At 40.1% G+C, this 18,702-nt stretch overlaps 1 protein-coding gene across 1 annotated transcript in view; it reads right to left on the reverse strand.

The window, feature by feature from the left end:
- Positions 1–18,702, reverse strand: part of plxnb2b (plexin b2b) — a 113,201-nt gene that overhangs the window by 28,653 nt on the left and 65,846 nt on the right. Inside the window, exons 3-16 of the mRNA XM_026364932.1 lie at positions 12,426–13,555; positions 11,583–11,771; positions 11,343–11,468; positions 9,838–9,938; positions 8,472–8,598; positions 7,764–7,923; positions 6,913–7,024; positions 6,289–6,397; positions 5,819–5,920; positions 5,129–5,224; positions 4,407–4,494; positions 3,208–3,386; positions 2,083–2,231; positions 93–201 (exon numbers count right to left, since the gene is read on the reverse strand). Of these exons, the coding sequence (XP_026220717.1) occupies positions 93–201; positions 2,083–2,231; positions 3,208–3,386; positions 4,407–4,494; positions 5,129–5,224; positions 5,819–5,920; positions 6,289–6,397; positions 6,913–7,024; positions 7,764–7,923; positions 8,472–8,598; positions 9,838–9,938; positions 11,343–11,468; positions 11,583–11,771; positions 12,426–13,553 (2,775 nt within the window). The 5' untranslated portion in view covers positions 13,554–13,555. The remainder of the gene's footprint in view (positions 1–92; positions 202–2,082; positions 2,232–3,207; positions 3,387–4,406; positions 4,495–5,128; positions 5,225–5,818; positions 5,921–6,288; positions 6,398–6,912; positions 7,025–7,763; positions 7,924–8,471; positions 8,599–9,837; positions 9,939–11,342; positions 11,469–11,582; positions 11,772–12,425; positions 13,556–18,702) is intronic.

Below are 18,702 nucleotides of genomic sequence, written 5' to 3' on the forward strand. Positions count from 1 at the left end.
AGATGCTATAAAACAAAATCAGCTGAACGCATTAGGGTATGTCTGTTTTGGGGTCAAAACTTGCATGTGGGAGAGTAAGAGAGAGCATTTACCCTGTAGGTGAAGTGCAAAAGGGATGTTCCTCTCTTCCCGCCTTTCAACTCCACCTCAACGGGGCCCCAGAGGTTTTCAGGGTCACCAGGGCCAATCTCACACACCACACTGAATAGGAAAACAGACACGAGGTTATCAATTTAAGGCTTTTTCCCCTCAATAGGCAGACTCATCGTTTTGATTTTAAATGTGTATGAACAATGGTGGTTGTTTCTTTTAAACCAATCAACATTGAATATATTCAAATAAGTTGTAAATAAGACAAAATAAAGCAGCCGTCACTGCAGTCGAGGATTTGAGGAACTGGATCCAGAGAATATTTGTCATTTTTACTGGGAAAATGACTTGATTACCAAAACAGATGCCGACTACTCAAAGAACTGACTCATCTCCTACTTCGCCAGTTCTGTGGAAGCACGTCTGAACAGAAGGATTTTTGGCAAATCCAAACATTTGTCCGTGCTGCTTCGACTTCCAGCCTTGAGCCGTTTCATTGAAAACAAACAGTCTCATGACACATACTGTATATAGGCAGATATATTTTTACTGCATCTTGTTTTAATTAGAGAAAGTAGGGACACTTAAACTTAAAAACCTAAATGGGTTTCACGTTGTAAACTGGGAAGACACACTAAACAAGTTCAGCTGTTGTGTGTGTAATGTTGTTATGAAGCAGTTATGAATGTAGTATGATTTCTAATGCCAGATTGGTTGGCTCTGTAGGCTCAGAAATTGAGCCCTCTGGGAATTTTCCACATTGCAATGCCTGGAGTTTACTGGGAATTGTGTGATAAACCAAACACATTCAAGTCTGCTGCAGTCCTAAGGGAAAAATGTGTTGCTGATGAAAGAGGTCAGCAGAAAATGGCAAGTCTCATTCTGGCTAACAGGTGGGTCACAAGTAGACTAATAAAAACAACAACAGTCGTGTCAAAGAATGAAATACTGCAGTGGAACAAATGTAAAAACTAAAACAAGTGAGAAACAGTGTGTAAAAGAAGGGACGGGGCAAGTAAAAATGAAAACAGCAGTGGATGTGTTAGCCTCCAAAAGTGGATGATTTAAAGGTGAAAAACATCCCATCTGGTCTCATAAATCCCGGTTTATGCCTCATCATGCAGATGGTGGGACAAGAATCTGCCATAAACAGTCTTTTATAGGCCATTTGTATGAAGTGAACATTTTTACTTATTGTTAATTCGAGCACTTTTTAAAGCAGTACCCACACTATGAAGCATAGTTTGGATGAGGTCAAAGTGTGAGAGCTCCTGCAGTATGAATGCACCACTAAAAACATATGTGGCAAACGTGTGATCAAGTCAGTGTGCTATATTTACACACTGAAAATACGACAATAGACTCTGACTCTGAATTCGAAGGGGGGGTAACAACCATTATGAGTCATTTAACTGACTGAGTGGCCATAGACAGTATTTCCCACATGGTTTCATTTAAAAAACTGTTTGAGGACACTTTTGTTGTGATTCATGTTGCAGAGGTTTTGTTTTCATTCTTTCCCAAGTCATTAATCTTCTCATTACTCCAAACCCCCAAACTAGCTATTACTAGTTTGAAAGTAAAATTCATTGTTGCATTAGCATTAAAAATATAATAATAGGGGCCATTTTTCTACAGAACTAGTACTTTTACCTTTTACGGAATTACATCTGTTTACCGTTAATACATTGCTCCAGTGGTACTTTTACTGAAATAAGGATGTGAATACTTTTCTTCCCCCCCGACTGGCATTCCTCTTTTAAAAGAGTGATTCTGTTTCTAAATTAAGGAGTGTCGGGAGACTTTCAGATCAATACAGTGGCATAATGAGCTAATTAAAATATACACCCAGGTCACCTCGAGGAAAGACAAAGCACTCCTTAGCTGAAAAGACATGACCAAAACTGTCTGTACACAGTTTGGCCAACACCATACAATATACACACATTTTTAATGTCGCTCATACTTATGCATAAATACATCAACTATTACCTTGTAGAGACAGAGTACTTCTCCTCCTGATGTTTACAGGGTGCTCCAACTACTGTGATGCTTTTTATGTCTTCCTTGTGGATGCCGAGGTTAGAGCCACGGATCGTGATGGAGATGCCTCCCTTCAGGGGGCCAAAATGAGGGATGATCTGGATGGGAAAATACAACATATGGGGGTTGGTTGGGTGTTTATAGGAAGAAGGGATTGGAAATGGATTTAAATAGATTAGTTGTGTCGTAAGAACACACAACAGATTTATACAATCTGGTTAAGTCTGCTGCAAAGTTGTAGCTAAAGTGTTTAATATTCAAGACCATGTTGGAGAATAACATCCGTAGTGTATGACTCAGGTCTGGATGCTTACGTGTGGCTGAAACTGGATTTGTGAGCCACATACTCGCTGCTTGAGAATAATCTCAATAAAAAACACATTACAACGTATCAGGTGGTGTGTTTTTTTTTTTGTTTGTTTGTTTTTTGCCAAACACATTTTAGTGAATTAAAGCCAATGGTATTCTCTTGTGGAAAAGTTTTACTCTGTTTTGAATTTAATAAGAAATAAAGCTACAAAAAGATCATTTCAAAGTGAAACATAAACATGATCTAAGTATAAAAATGCAGTAACAGTAGATAAGATAAGATTTATTACGTTCTTTTTGTATATTTTACAGACTTATAATAATGCCAATAATGGCATGTTAGTTCAAAATGAAACAAGCACAATAAAAGTTCAACTCTTTGAAATAAATAGTTAAAAGCTTGTTACAAAGTGAGGTTACAAGCACTAACTTATTACAAGCATAGTTATAACCTATGTCACACTGACATTAACACAGTCACCGATTGATTTTTGTCAATGACAAATCAAGTACAAACAAGTGAGCAAACAAAGAATTAATCCAATCTAGAATCTGGATGTTGACTTGCAGATCAGGTCAACACACCCTCAATGAGAAACAGACTTTCAACTCATCCATCGACGAAAACAGAAGAAATCCAATGCTCCAAAACAAAATCCAATCACCAGTCAATGTCTATTCACCGCTAATCACAAGTATTGGAAACACATGATGTTCCCAGTTCAAATGTCAAAGTAAAGAGTTGATGACTATGTAAATACTCACATAAGAGATCTGGGGGGCAGGACACTCGATCTCGTAGGGATTCTCCAAGCCTTGGGTACTGCACAACTTCTCATACACACACGCCTTCTGCTTGGCGCACCACACACACCTGTATTTTGGGTCAGCGTTCTTACAGAGACTACAGTCCTCTCTGCCCATTGAGCAGTTGTATAGAGTCACTGTATGGGAAGTAATAAGAAGATAAAAAAAATATATAGTTAAATACAGTATATTACAATATTGTAATGTATACAGTGCAAATTCAAGGCTGCCATTTCCCTTCACTTCCTTTTATAATCTTTTTGTTGTGCTCACTAAAATCTTTCTCAGCATTGTTTTCTTACTCTTTAACCACCATAACCAGATGAGAGAAGAGAGCTGTCAAAAATATTGATTTTATAATCTGAGTCTGCCTCAGTTATTACCATGTGTGCTCAAGGCATCAAACTTTAAAGGGGAACACCACCGATTTTTCACATCAAAGTCTGTTTACAGGTCTTGTACTACTGTATATGTAAAAAAAAAAAAAACGTAAAAATAATCAAGTCTGTTGCTTAAAACGTTTAAATCATGAATCCCCAGGTTTAGACAACAAGTTTCACTCCTCATCCCCGCCTGAAGTTAGTAGTTCAAAGTTAAATTGCCTGCTATTATAAATAAGATTTTTAAAGCTGTCCATCATGGACCCAGTGAGTGCAATGTTAAATCACTCATGGACTCCCTGCATAAGTAGCGTCAGTGCTTAGCTTTTGCATCACAGGCTACAGACCGTCTCTGCCCTAACGTGTAGGTGGCGTTAGTCTGAGAAGAAGCCTCAGGGCTGGAATAAGTATCTTCACCTTCTCTCCATGTTTTTCAGACAAAAGAAAAAAAAACTAGGGCTAGTGCATTGATGATTATTTTTTGCAATACCTTTATTATAAAAAGTATTAGTAGCAGCAGTTTGATTTTAATGAGACCGAAGGCAAGGGAACTCTAATATAGGTCTCACAGTCACTTTTTATTAATTCCTTTGAAAGCTTCATATTCTGTCAAAATGTGCTTGATGATACTGTAATTACCTAGTCATTTTCTGATTAATTTTCAATTGCAGATTAAAAGTAGCTTCCTCAAATATAATGGAGGCACCACACTGGGACTAGCAGTGCACCCTCGGGGCATTGTAAATAAGATCTCCACATTAAAATGTGCAAGCGTACCGTTCAGTATGCTGTCCATCTTCTTGCCCGACTCCTTGTCCTTCACGTAGAAAAGAACATTGGTCTCCGGTGACTTATCGTATGAAAACTAAGAAATTGGAAGAAAATTAATTATTAACACAGAATCCAGTGATTAATGGCACTTAAGCTCTTCTCAGCAAACAGTGTGGGCTGCTGCTCTCTCATGCCAAGTAAAAAAAGGCAAGAGAAAAAAAATTATACCCAGTCTGGCAGATTTTCAGCTGAAGAAATCAATGTTGGAAAAGAACATAGCTGGGGGCTAGGCACTGTTTGAGCTTCCCAATAACAGAATTCACAATGCGGATGGAGATAGAGCTAAAATAACTCTAGTGAGGAAAGTGTGTCCATTAGAGGGAGCTAGAGAATATCAAAGGGACTCTGAAAAACAGTTAAAGGGGGATCTGATTTATAAGACTGGAACATAAAGTCAGCTGTAGATAGAAAGTGTCCATATGGCCATCACAGAAAACATGAAATCAAGTGGTACTCCACAGTATATTTGACAATTTTAGAGTTGCTCTTAATTGCACTTTGTGAAACGAGTCCACAAATCAACCATAGTTCAAGAGTGTTGAGTGGAGGGAAAATCTGCCAGACGCTATTTGAACAAGCACAGTAAAAGGAGAATTAGCAGTTCAGTGTGAGCACTGAGACACAGTCGAGTTTCAAGTGTCGAACCACTATCAAAAACCCATACTCACAACAAATCCACTGAAGGTGTAGAACGGCCCTTCCTCAAAATTGACATCTTCCTCCACATTTCTCATCAGATCGGTGCCAATGGTGAAAGTGTGCCTCTGGAGAACCGGACAAACAACAAGAACCATGATGTGATCCATTTTATTGTTCTCTAATCTTCCTCTTTTTGTCTCTCTACAGAACAGGAAATGTAACAGACTACCTTGTCCATGCAGACTCCTCTAACCTCACTGTTACCACGCACAGACGGCTGGATGTTTTTTTTTTTATTTGTCACAACTTTGTGGCATGTGAAAAAACATTTACAAGTCACACCACTGTCACGATCTACAGCATCAGGCGCTCTGTCAGGCGGCATTATTGACCTCCTCTCATGCACATGTGGCCTCCACTATATTGGTAAAATGAGCACAAGTGCACGGACACCACTTAGTGCCACACACAGCTGACAGTGTGAACACTCATTCTCCAGTGGATTACAAAAACATGCAGAGGTAGCGAGTTTGAATAGAAACTACAAAGAATGGATTATAAAATGATTGAAATGTATTTGAATACAGTATCAGATATAATAATTCATATATCACCCTTGATACTGGATCCCCAATCTGGTCCATAGTCTCAAGAGGTGTTTTAAAAAAGCTCACAGCTTTCACAGAAATGCCTTCTATTCTGTGTCTGTGCCACTTTACCTGGTAGAGGTCCAAATTGATCCCCTCAAAGCTGATTCGAGTCTTGTAGCCCACAGGAATCAACACAGGGTCTGGATTCTCAAAATGAGGACACTTTGCTCCCTGAAAAAAAGATCAAAACAAATCAGATACACCCACTTTCTAGCATTTACATTTTAAATGTGCCAACCACTTAACGGACACCCTCATCTGTGGCGACTGATAAGTGTATCGCTGAAACATCTGCTGACTTGTAAATTGATATTCTCCACCCTACAACATTTGTCATGCAAGATGGTGGCAGCTGATACGAGGATTTGAGATTTTATTTTAATTTTCAGGAGGAATTTAGATCGTTCAGGCGTTGCATCGCATGTGGTGATTAGATGGGTCTTACTAAACTTTGGATAAACCTTTTCCAACATAAATACACTATAGGAGAAAAGAGTTTTTGACCTGCCGCTGATGTGTTAACCTTGGAGATGACAAACCTGGCGATGCTTGATGATGTGTTCACCCACAGTGTTGTCCATGTCGCTGCAGGTGTGGTCATGTACGTTCCACTGGCAGCCCCACTGACTGGACACACATGACATACACCTGAGAACACACACACATAATGATGAGAAAATGCTTTCCCAGACATAATTAGGCAGGAGCTCACACACACATAAAAGCACACATAAACAAAAACTGAAAACGTGCAAACTCATCAAAGAGCGTCCAACACAAAAATCCATGCTGCTGACAACAAAATGGATCTCTACAACTTCACATAAGCAAAGCTCGTTCATCACACATTCCTCGGCATGAAATAAATGAAGAAAAAAATAGGGAGGAGAAAAAAAAATGGTGAGATCGACTTTCATTTTTTGATTAATGAAAAGGAAACTGAGGCAATTTCCTGAGCTTGGTAATAAAAAGAGGAGAGAAAATGCAAGAGGTGCATTCAAAACGACCATGCATCACAATTTACACACAGAGCCTTGATCTCTCATCTGTTCACGCACGGTGATACATTTACATCAAGGTTGTCAGCTGATGCTGTGTTCAGTGTCACTGTGTATTTTCGGTGAGTGACAGAGCAGAACTGATAGATTAAGAGTCTGACTCACGGTGTGTTTTCGGATTTCCTCACTGTGGCAGCGCAGTTATAGAACTTAAACTCTTTCATGGCCAGCTCCACGGTCTCATTGACGAAAATCCTGATGGCCACAGCTACGAAGTCTGAGAGCACAGCAAGTTATGGGTTAAGATGGGCTTCATAAACAGTTTGGGGGGCATAAAAGCTTAACACAATATCTGACACATCTATAGTAGCTTATGATAGAATGCTATATGTGCATTTTACTACAGGAAGGACAACATTTTTTATTACAGAGCAAGACCTCAAATACCTTCATACTACTAATACTTATGTTTTAATTTGAAAAGTCCCAGCTATCCCCACATAAACCTGCTAGTGAACTCTGTGTTGGCTCCAAGCACCCATTAAGTCCAGACCTGCCAGTACTTGCAGGAAATTATTTAGCCAATGTGACAACCCATCTGACTAGCTAAACAACAGCCTGAAACAGCACAGCAAATAAACAATTTCTTGTGGAGAATTCTTTTTGCTTCTAAAAAGCGCTGTGTTATGTTTCAGAAATGTATTTTTATGATATTAGAGAAGGTGGACGCTATGAAACATTTACACAAAAACTGACTTATACACTGGAATTATATTAATTTGTGTTTTGTCACCATATTGAGCCTATTATAAAGTAACATTAACTAGGCTACTTGAACTTTTTCCTAACAAATCAAATTACTTATTCCCACTGACACGGGGAGAACATGTGATGTTTGTTTGGTACCAGTTTAATTCCCTATTTTTACCACTTGGTAATGCACCATTAGTTATAATGAGAACAACAGACATCCGCAGCCAAGGAGGGTTTATAATAATAGGTGTTGAAGGCCATACCTTGGTCCTCAGGTGTTTGGGGTATATGTGATGGGTTAGGCAGATTGCAGGAGACCTGACTGGACTCAGACATGGTGCCTTCACTCTGGAAAGACTGAATTATGCAGTGCAGACGGTCAGAGGGTCCGATGGTAGGAAGAGAGGGGATGTTGATCTTCACCTGGACAGAAAATAAAAAATAAAAATAAGTATAAACCACTGACAACTGTGGCGATCGTGGGTTGTTTGGCTGAATATAATTCAAACATCCCAATGTCACTTAAGTTACAATACAGAAGATGTTCCCTGTTGAAAGGCTGAGACTCAGTGAGGGTGAGAAAGGAGGAAATGTGATGCTGATGGAAATACAAAAGTGAGTCAGAAAAGGATAGAGAAGTAGTCAGGAAGCATAAGAAAGAGAAAAACAACTTGAGAGAGAAAACGCATAAGAGTGACTCTCCATCTTCAGGCTGTGAGTACAATCAACTAGGTCGGTTATAATAAGCTGGTTTGGAGTTTTCTGGATGGATCAATACAGTGCAGGAAGACCCAGAGCACGGGGTCTCTGATTCACAATGGAACCTGTTTATTACTCAGGCTGTGTATGTTTGTGTGACGTGCATGTAAGTGGGGTTGTGTACTGCAGAGCGCGAATAGAGAGAAAGCAATGCAGAGAACAAAGAGAGAGCGGGTGAGCGAGAATGAGTGAGAAGAGAATCAGTGCTCTACCTTCTCAGTGTTTTTACAGGAAAGGTTCGCGGGAAAGAAGGAGACAATCTTGACACACTGCTGCTTGGGGCTCCACAGCCAGCCATTCTTCTCCTCTGCCCGTCGGCACTCAGACCTCCTGGTACACCTTCAGACGAAGGATGAACAACTCCCATCAGCTTCTGCTCCACATCCCCTAAATACTTTTACCAGGCCTTATAAAAAACAAAGTCTATGGATTCAAAGAGATTTTCAGTGTGCCTTTGTGAACGACAAACCTATGGCCCAATTGATTTAAATCAGGATCTGTGCAGATTTTCAAAATGAAGTTTGTTATATATATATATATATATATATATATATATATATATATGAAAAACATTAAATGCCAACTGCGGCAGCTGTTTTCGCAGCATAAAAATGACAAAATTTAGAGTTGAAAGCAGCTACATTTATAGTCAATTAGTTATTTTTAAGCATAATGTCACATATACCCAAGCACATATTTGCTGCTTTGTCTCTTAGATGCAGACTGGATACACATTTAGGTTACAGCATAATATAATAAAAACTGATAAAAAATATTGTTCATTTCAACATCTGACAATTTGCAATCTAATGTGATACAGTAATCAGATATGCTTTCATAATTACACTACACATCACGGGAGAAAGGGAAATTAAATACACAACATACAATAACAAGAAATTCCGCTTTTTGTTTGTTTTCAATCTGGTAAAGCACACAATCCAAAATACACACTGTGTTGAAGTGTCACACAATACAATGTATTAGATTTCAATGGCAAATACTGTATGACTGACATTGTTTAAGAAGTGGAAGTTAAGCGAGAAATGTAAACAGGCTTCTACTAACAATTATTTTTATTATTGACTCTATCTAATAAACCACTTTCTTCATTCAAGTACTCATTGTGTCTATGAAACGACAAAAAACACAGAAGGTGTTGACATTAAATGCCATGTTTCCACTAAGCACTGCAGCTTCAAATCCAAGTCCCTGTGAAATACATGATACACAATGCCCCTTGAATCCTTCAAACCCTGACAAATATAGGCTGATGAGAGTAAATTGCACATACTGCCTTCACTGCATGAGGCTGACAAACAGCTTTAATTCCTTACGGCTGCACGGACAACAGGAGATGGAATATAAACACAGAGGGATACTAAAAGTGTCTGCAATAAAACACGGAACAAATACCCCGCTGTGTTTTACAGATGGAATTTCATGTGTGGGTGTTTGTGTTAGTCTGGCGTTGTGCACATGCATTTCTAAGTGAATGCATGAGTTTGTATGTCCGTGTGTGTGTGTGTGTGTGTGTGTGTGTGTGTGTGTGTGTGTGTGTGTGTGTGTGATCCTCACCTGCCCTCCAGGACACACCAGCCACAGTAAGGGTCCTTCAGTTCCACGCAAGATTGGCAGTCTTTCTTTTGGAGGCACGTCTGCACTGGCACCTTGGTGATCTGGAGCATTACAACGTGAAATATGATCAAACAGGGCACCTTAGGGGAGACACTGCACAAAATGTGATGCATTTTAAGTAGAGACAGAAATGCTGCTTGGTTTGTTGCAGGTGGGCAGAGTGGGAGTAAAACAAGTCATGTCACAACACATGGTTTCTCATTTCTTCTGCACATGTTTAATTACTAAAACAATTTCTTCTGTCTACCCACTAAATGTGTTTTGTCCCCAGTGGCGGGAAGTACATTTACTTCTGAAATGTACTTCAGTATGCTCGTATGATTCATACAAAGTGCCTGTCTGATCCAAAATGACATCTAAACATTTATGGAGTGTTTCAGATGCTGCTTCCAATATTTTTTGTACTTTTCTGAAAGTGACAGTCATCTCAGACTCAGACCACAAAGCAGCTATTGGCCAGGTGTGCAGAAGGAAGAGTTTAAGCTTTGCTCTCATATAACTGTAAGATCATCTGTTCCAGACCAACGAATGGCTGCTCACATCTCCGAGTTGTTCAGTGATTTAAATATACAGTGGAGCAGAAAAGAATATACTGATACTGAATTGCAATTCAGTCTCTATCATGCTCCATATGATTCAATCATCTTATAATAATATTAGTAATGTCATGTATTTAATAATACAAAACACTAAAAGGAACAATTCTTCATAATGGCTAACCTTTAGATTTAAAGTAGTACTTTCCATACAAACCTTTACTTGGAATTAAATATTTTTAAATGTTGTATTTACTTCCACTTTCTATATTTTCCTCCAGCTTCCTCCTATACTGACTACACACTGCACTATAAACATGTCACATACAGTTAAAGACAAATGAGTCATTATGTGTTTGTGAAAGTCGTGTAATATGTGGATAGGTCACAGATTCATTGTCAAAAACTTGAGTCATCTACAGGGAAATGTATCAACTTCCCTTGTGGTAAAATCTCTGTTAGACAGTATTAGACTAATACTCTTTTCCTGTGTTATTAAGATTAAATTGTTGTAACAGGAGAAGGAGCTAGTGAAGAGAAACATTAGACCACATCTACACAGGGTGTGTTTCAGTCGTGTTCTTCTGACAGAGACAAAAAAAGATCTTCTATTTTTAATCAATACAGTTGTCGACAAAGGCGCTTTAATTCACACTTTACATGTGAATCAAAACCATCATAACCACAACCCAAAGCATTGTTCCGTAGGCTTCAAATCGATTTTATTTTTGGTTTTGTGTCTTTGTGTGCAGAATCTGTGCCTGAATGGTTGTGTGTATTCACGTTATGTACAGTTGGCTGCAAAAGTTTGTGCATGCATTGCAGGTCTTCTATGTGCAAAAACTGCTGCACAGCCTTTGGTGATCTATATGTGTATATATGATGAGAAAAGGGTTAAGACAAGCAAACCTTTTTCTCTGTGGTGATGTAGAGGTTGCTTTGGAGGAGGTCAAAGAAAAGGTTCTTGTTGACCTTCTCTCCTACGGTGTGACCAGGCATCTTGCTGTACACATATGGCTGTTCGGTCAGATGTACCTTTGCAGAAAACAAAAAGTTAACATCAGACATAAGGACCGAGTTGTCCTTCCCTGAGGTAAAATAATTTGAGAAAAAGATAGAAAAAAACAACACATCAGAGAACAACTTCACCTTGAAGACCTCTCCTTTGTTGTTGCCCAAAAAGGCGATTGTGTGATCGTTCTCCACAGCAACAGCCACGGCGGTCAGAAGACTCGACATAGTCAACACTGCATTTGCCTTTAAGGCAAATCGTGGCTTGCTGGCCAGAGGGGAAGGCAGAAAGTCTGCACCACAGGTGAAGTTTTTCAACAATTCTTTCTGTAAGGGATAAAATATGACACATCAACACATTATTACTGTATGACTTTTAGTTATATTATAATTTATTAAAACACTTATATATATAAGCAAGTTGGGGACAAAGTCAGTAACAGCTTCTGTTAATACTCATTCAGGAAAAAGTGACTCACACATAAAAATATACAGTATGTCCTGTGTTGCATTATCAGATAATTAGTTGATACCCAAACGTGTTGAACAGTGGCCTCCTTCATTTAAGGTTGTACTAATACATTATTGATGCATTGTTGATGTAGCCTCAAAACATGTATCTGCACTGTGTCTGTTGACAGTGTTCTTTAAAACCCAAATCTGTTCTGGTTAAAAAGACTAAAGCTGTGGACAAGACAGACCCAAATATCTGATTTAGCCAACAGGCTGCTTTTTCCTGCTATGTCTATACGGTTTTAATCTGAATGAGTTAAAGAAATTGGGAAAATAGATATGGGGGGAAGGAAAATATGGAGAATGAAGAGAAGAACAATACAATAAAGAATCTTCAAAACAATACGTGCATTATTGATTACAACAAAAGGGAATTCTTCTAAACAAATCCACGTCTCCCATTTGCTTCAGACAGACTTTTTAAAAAGGTTTAAAACTTAAAAACAAACAAAAACAAACACCACTTACTCCAATGTTTGATGTACAGAATTCCTCAGTTTTAGTTGTGTAGGGAATATGTACAGCAGGATAGCCGCCAATTTTTCCAGAGTCGCTGTAGCAGGCGCTGATAATATCCACCAGCCTCTCGTTGATAGAGCTGAGTGGGTACATACAGAGGGCAGAGTCGCTGTCATCATCGTCAGGACTCGCCACCATGAACAGAACTTTGCTCCATGAGACGACATTCCCATACGAACTTGATTCAGTCATGACCCGCGCAAGCTCTTTTCCTGGAGAAGCCACAAATGCAGCTTGAACTTTGTTGTATCTATTATTTGGACCACAGTTTAGCTGGAGCTCCGTGTGGGAATAGTAATGGTGGTCCTCTTCGCAAAGACGAGACACAAAGGTCAGGTTTTTGTTATCTGTACCATCGAGAGTCCGCGAGAAGAGGAAATAAACAAACCCATCCTCTTTGAAGGCATGGCGGAAGTCATGTAGGTATTTGGGAGCAAATGGTGTCGTCTGTACTGTAGAAGCTTCAATGATGCTCTCAAACACAACCCACTCCCGGAAGTCCTGAAGGATCCGTGTGCTGATGAGTTTTGTACTGTCCAGGGTTCCGTAGCCCTTCCCAACGAGAAACACACTAAAGTTCTGTCCATCTTTCGAGTAGCTGGACATGACAGCCACCACATTCACATTGTCCTCTATGCTCGCCACATAAGTCCTCTCTCCTTTGCTGTCACTGTAATACAGCTGCTGCTCCACATTGGTCAGATTCAGGAGAGAGCAGATGCCTCTGTAGCGGCTGCCGCAAACTATGAGTGAACCGTTGGACGGGTGGACCAACAGAAGCTTGTTTAGGTTGGGCATGGGCTTCGTATCCTGGCAGGCTGAAGCAGGAGGGGTACAGGTCCGGGCATCCTCTTTGGGACCCGTTTCAGCACGAGCTTCCATTTGGAGTGATGGTCCCAGCTGATAGATGGTGTTGACTGCTCCCAGGTAGATGCGACCGGTCCGGGGGTCCTGGACCACATTGTTGATGAAATTTTCGGACAGATACTCCAGGACTGGGGTGCTGCTCCTCGCCTCGTGGGCTTGTGAGGTCAAATGGCAGAAGAGGAAGAGGAGGAGAGAGACCCAGCTTTCCATCTCTGGAGAGAACAGAAGGAGAGACATGCTGTATAATGATGTTTAATGCACATATGTACAGTACATTAACAATGGAACTAGTCGTTACTGAAAAAAAGTCTCAATCAATCTGAATACATCAGCAGATTTCTTGATGAAAAGTCTTTGTTTTCAGCTTTGTTTAAGGTTGTGAGCTCCACAATTTATATCCAATTCACCTACATTATACTTGGGTGGAGGCAGGAATCTCAGTGACATATCATGACATATCTTTCTAAATACAAACAAACAGGCATACATTAGAAAATGTGTATCATATTAGGGTTTACTGAGTAAAGCTACTTGGAAAACTGCACAGAGCTGCAGCTGTTTGTGTATGACTCAACTCCCTGCTCCAGTTCTATAAAGGGCGTGTTATTTTGGATTTAATTGACTTAATATCAGAAATGATCACTGGTGAAAAAATAAAACTGCTCTGTGTGGGGGTGAATAAAGATTAAGGCCAAGAGCTAGATCTCACACCATACCACAGTAAAAGCCTATTTAAAAAGCTTGGATCCATTCCAACTTCATTTGCACATCCCCCCCCCCCCCCCCCTTCAACAACACCTCGAAGCAAGATGTGCTCAGGAAGTACACCGTTTTGTTTCAGGAAACATGATCACACGATATCCCTGTAAGATACAGACAGCGTCATGTACCGGTGAACAGCATGCGCCTGTGGAGTCCTTGCCCACTGCTGTTTGCCCAGGCTGTGGTAAATATGGAACTGCAGGTGGCTTTGAAGCAGCTATTGCCCACACAGCAAATGTGCATCTATGTTTCAACGTGGTTTCAAGCTCGCTTCCTCTCAACGGTATCCCGATTCTCATTCCATCTTGCCAGTCAGGTCCACAGGCACATTTGTCAAACTGAAACCCCTGATGAAACTTTCAAGAAGTCACCTGCCAGACCTGTGTTTTATGACATTAACCTGCCTTCCCTCACTGGACTAAGTGGGGAGACCACTGATTGCACATGTTGCCGGAGGGGGGGCGTCTGTTAATTTCAGTGACAACTCCCATTTGCATGTAAGTGCCCACTGCTCAATTTTCTGATTTTATTTTTCCTTTCCATTTATTGCCTCAGCCCCCCTCCCACAATCAATTTCACTGCGTAAATGTATCATGCCCTTTTCAATTCATAGCCTTAAATATTTCCATTAAAATTGAAATGGGGCAATAAAATCCCCGTCTGTGCTTATTCAGGACAGAAATGTGTGCAGTTGGTTTTCACAGCTTTAATTAAAAGGGAGGGGCAGTTGCTGTTTTGTCACGATTTAACTAAGGGGAGTCAACTAGGAAAAAAGGTTTACATACACACTACAGGGGTGGACACAATAAAAGGAACATCATGTGAAGAGTAATTTCAGCTCTAAAATAACGAATCTTCAATTACAAAGACATTTCCACTGGCAAAAGCTGAATGACAATACGAGCGTGTGTCAGCGTTAGGAGGCGCCACAATAACTCACTTTTATGTTTGACTTTTCAAGGAAGTGTCCCAAACTGCACGAGCTGCAAAATGTTTTTGCAGCCTCAAAATGGTGACAACATAAGCAAAATACCCTCAAACTGCACAAGAGAGGAGGTAAATTGCAAAATTGTTCACAGAGAGGGACAGAAAAATTGCCTTAAAAATGATCACAGAATTAAATGCACCTCTGCAAGACAGTCTCGGTGTAGTTACGTTTTCTCAGTAAAAAAGAGCTTCACAAAGCCTCTCTCTGGGCGTATTTAGGGCAGGACTGCCTTTTGGCAATTACTTGTAAGAAGTTAGGGCTAGAATGCAGATGGTCTTGTACTGAACCAAAAAACTCTCAGAAAAATTCTATTTAAGCTACAATAAGTTGAACGCTTGAATGCACTGCCTGTGATAACCGACAAGGTGCTAGTTTATTAAAATTTCTACCTATAGCTGTTCTCATTTTCAGTCCTTTGGTAAGTGCCGATTCCCGTTTCTGAGGCGTAAATGTAGATTTTATTATCATTACATCTCAGTTTGTGGTCACTTTGTTAGTTTTCACTCAGTAAATACTTGCAAAAAGCTGTTATGTGTTCAGGTTACGGGTTTAGGTAATTTGAAATGCCTCTTCACCTTTAACATGCATTTTTGCTATTTGTGGAAACATCTGGCAGGAGCATGCTGAGTACAGGTACTTCAGCAGCTTCTGTACATACTATATATGTAAATTAAAGCAATACTACAGTAGGTCTGCACATCTAGAAAAATGTCTGCTGACAGCTGTTTGCTTGATGCTGCAGAGAGAACAAGGAAGACTGTGCTGTCTAAATATTGAGTGTGATTGCAAATATGAACAGTAATTGAAGCATGACTGCCTCTCTGAATGCACTTCCACTGTGTGCCGTCCACTAAAAACCGCAATATACTGTACATATCAGTTCACTCAGCCACCACACAGACAGCACAGAGAGACTCAACAAAAGGTGGATTATGTCAGTGCTACTGTGACAGAGAATGACTTGATTCCGTTGACTTCTGATCAAACAAAGCTACTTTCTCAGACTGTGATGTACAAGGCAAGGACAATTGTCTTGGGGTGCTCATTTAGGTTTCAGAAAACTCCACTCACTTACATCCATGACTTCAAAGAGTCCTTTTCCTATTCATGCAAATCCTATAGCCAGGCCCCGATCAGAAAAAAAAAGTGTCACGCAAATTTCCCTCAGATGCTGCATTGTGGGTCAGTGCAAACGAAATTCTTAACATATTTCAAAAGGAGGCTGTTCTCTCCTAGGATGCCTCCTTCTGTCACTATCACTTTTCATCCCTTTTTCATGGCTTTAATCCTGAACGCCGGAATTAAAGAGGCTTCAAAGAGTTGAAGAGAGGCAGATGTCTGGTGGAGGTGACACAGGTGGAATGAGGCCCATTTCTCCCCAGACCAGCCCACCTCTCTTTTCTCAACAAGTCTCTAAGCTGCTGTGAGAGAACATGGCAACTGGGTATACCATCTAACACGTGGCTATTCTGAATAAATAAAAAGCTGCTAAATTTAGAGCTGGTGTGCTGCATCAGCCTGCAGCTAATGAAGCCTCCGATGGCCTGAGATAAATAATAATGAAACACAAAATGTGTTAATGAAGCTGGTGCATCTGAAAAATGTGATCGTGTGAATGACTGCTGCTTGATAGTCATCATTGAATTGACCTTAAATTACAAATCTCAACTCATCCTTCTGCACACTTCTGCAAGTAACAGGCTATATATTTTTATTGCAGAAGTTTAACACTGAATCTTTAAACTGAACCGTTATCGTCTCTGGTCGAATCTGTAGCTTTTAGCAGTGCACCTCACAGGGACTCACAGCTCAGCTGTGATACACACTATGTTACTTGCTTGTTTAAAAAAGAAAGACTGTAAACATGAGAAAATATCATAACACTGTGTCAATCACAAGGTAGTTCTTCACATATATACACCTCCAATGAAGCAGTTTCTCGTTTTTACAGTATTTGCAAACATACTATTTGTTTATGAGTAGCAAATGCTACAAATATTTACAAAGAACCTCAGAAATTTAGAATCTAATTCAAAGCATAACGAAAATTAATTTTTGGAGAAAGACTTGTTTTGCCAGTCATGTAGAGATGCAACAGGCAAAAAAATCTTCCTTACTAAATGGCTTTATCTGGATACATCAGCGGTTTAAATTGCCAATCCATTTGAAACAAATTTAACGCAAAATTAGTGCACGTGGACACCACCTGTTGTCATCGACTGTAGGGATGCTGTGAAATTCATGTTGCCCTTGTTTGACAATGTTGGAAATGAAACCCACTCGCCAAATTAAGGGGCGGGGATTGTGCTAATCATTCAATGTGTGCCAAGTTTGTTCAGTCTGACCTGGAATGCAAAAGAAACAAAAATGGACCAAAGGTTCAGGACTATATCACATTATCAGTACCGTCTAAAATACTTTATCTAGCAACAGACAACGCTTATGCACTACGGAAATAAAAATGTCAGAGTCAATGCAGAAGATTGCGGTGTTATCAACACTAATACGATCGTTTAGCTTAGAAGAAAAGTGACCGAACTGCACAGACATAATTTGATTTATTGAATTCTAACATCCTGCTTTTCTTTGTTTGCATGAAAAATAAACATAAAGAGAAAAACTGTTGAGGTAGTACACGCACAGACTTGAAAGTAGCACATAAAGGTGTGTTTCTTTGTTGACTTGCAGTCATCACACTCATGCACATGCTTCTTTTGTTGACAACTATAGCACCATCCCTTTCACCCTCCCTCAACAAGTTAGGACATGGCTGGACAGGAAAAGCAGCTCTCAGCAGAGGAAAATGAAAGATAATTGAAAAATGGCAGGTGTGCACACAAACACACACAGATTCATAAGCTTAGAGGTTCGTGCACAAGCGCAGCTTGAAGTGCTGACAAGGTAATCCTACTCTGACCACACACAGACACTCTTCTACTCAAACTGCCACGCTGTGTTTCTTTGACACAGGGGCACTAAAACCCAGCATGGCAGTCCGCACGCCTCCCGGCCAATCCTCCTGCAGCACAACACCCACATCTCCCTTTTCTAGGATGACACCTACCAGTAGAAAGTGTGCAATCGTGCCTGCACAAGGAAGCAAGAGATCAGGACGGAGAGAAGGGAAACGAGATGGGTGGGAAATGTGTGTGCAATGATTAAATAGATCACATACTCAAACACTTCTACAACTGCTGACCTGGCAGGTTTTGAACCAGCATGACTGCTTCCCTCATTCATTAAAACAGATATGGAAAGAAAACTGATATAATAAATAAAAAAACAGACACCCTACCTCGAAAACATAATAGGATATCACCACATACTGTGATCACTCATATTCAGCACTTTTTTTTTTTTATCAGAGAGCTGGCGTTGACAGATGCCAGGGTCTGACATTGACGTAGGGGGTTGTCTCCCCACTGAAGCTGCTTTCAGTGGCATACACTGATAAAAGTGAACTGCTATTAAATTACTTGCATGTCCCCAGAGGGCTCTGGACTGGGTAGAGAGGGGGGAAGGAGAGTTGAGCCAGGGGTTAATGCTCTGGAGCAAATCTTCCCATGTCTCTCGTAGCATGTAGAGTGCTGAAAAGGCCTGATAAAAAGT

The sequence above is a fragment of the Anabas testudineus genome, chromosome 6, assembly GCF_900324465.2.
Source record: "Anabas testudineus chromosome 6, fAnaTes1.2, whole genome shotgun sequence".
Lineage (NCBI taxonomy): Eukaryota > Metazoa > Chordata > Actinopteri > Anabantiformes > Anabantidae > Anabas > Anabas testudineus.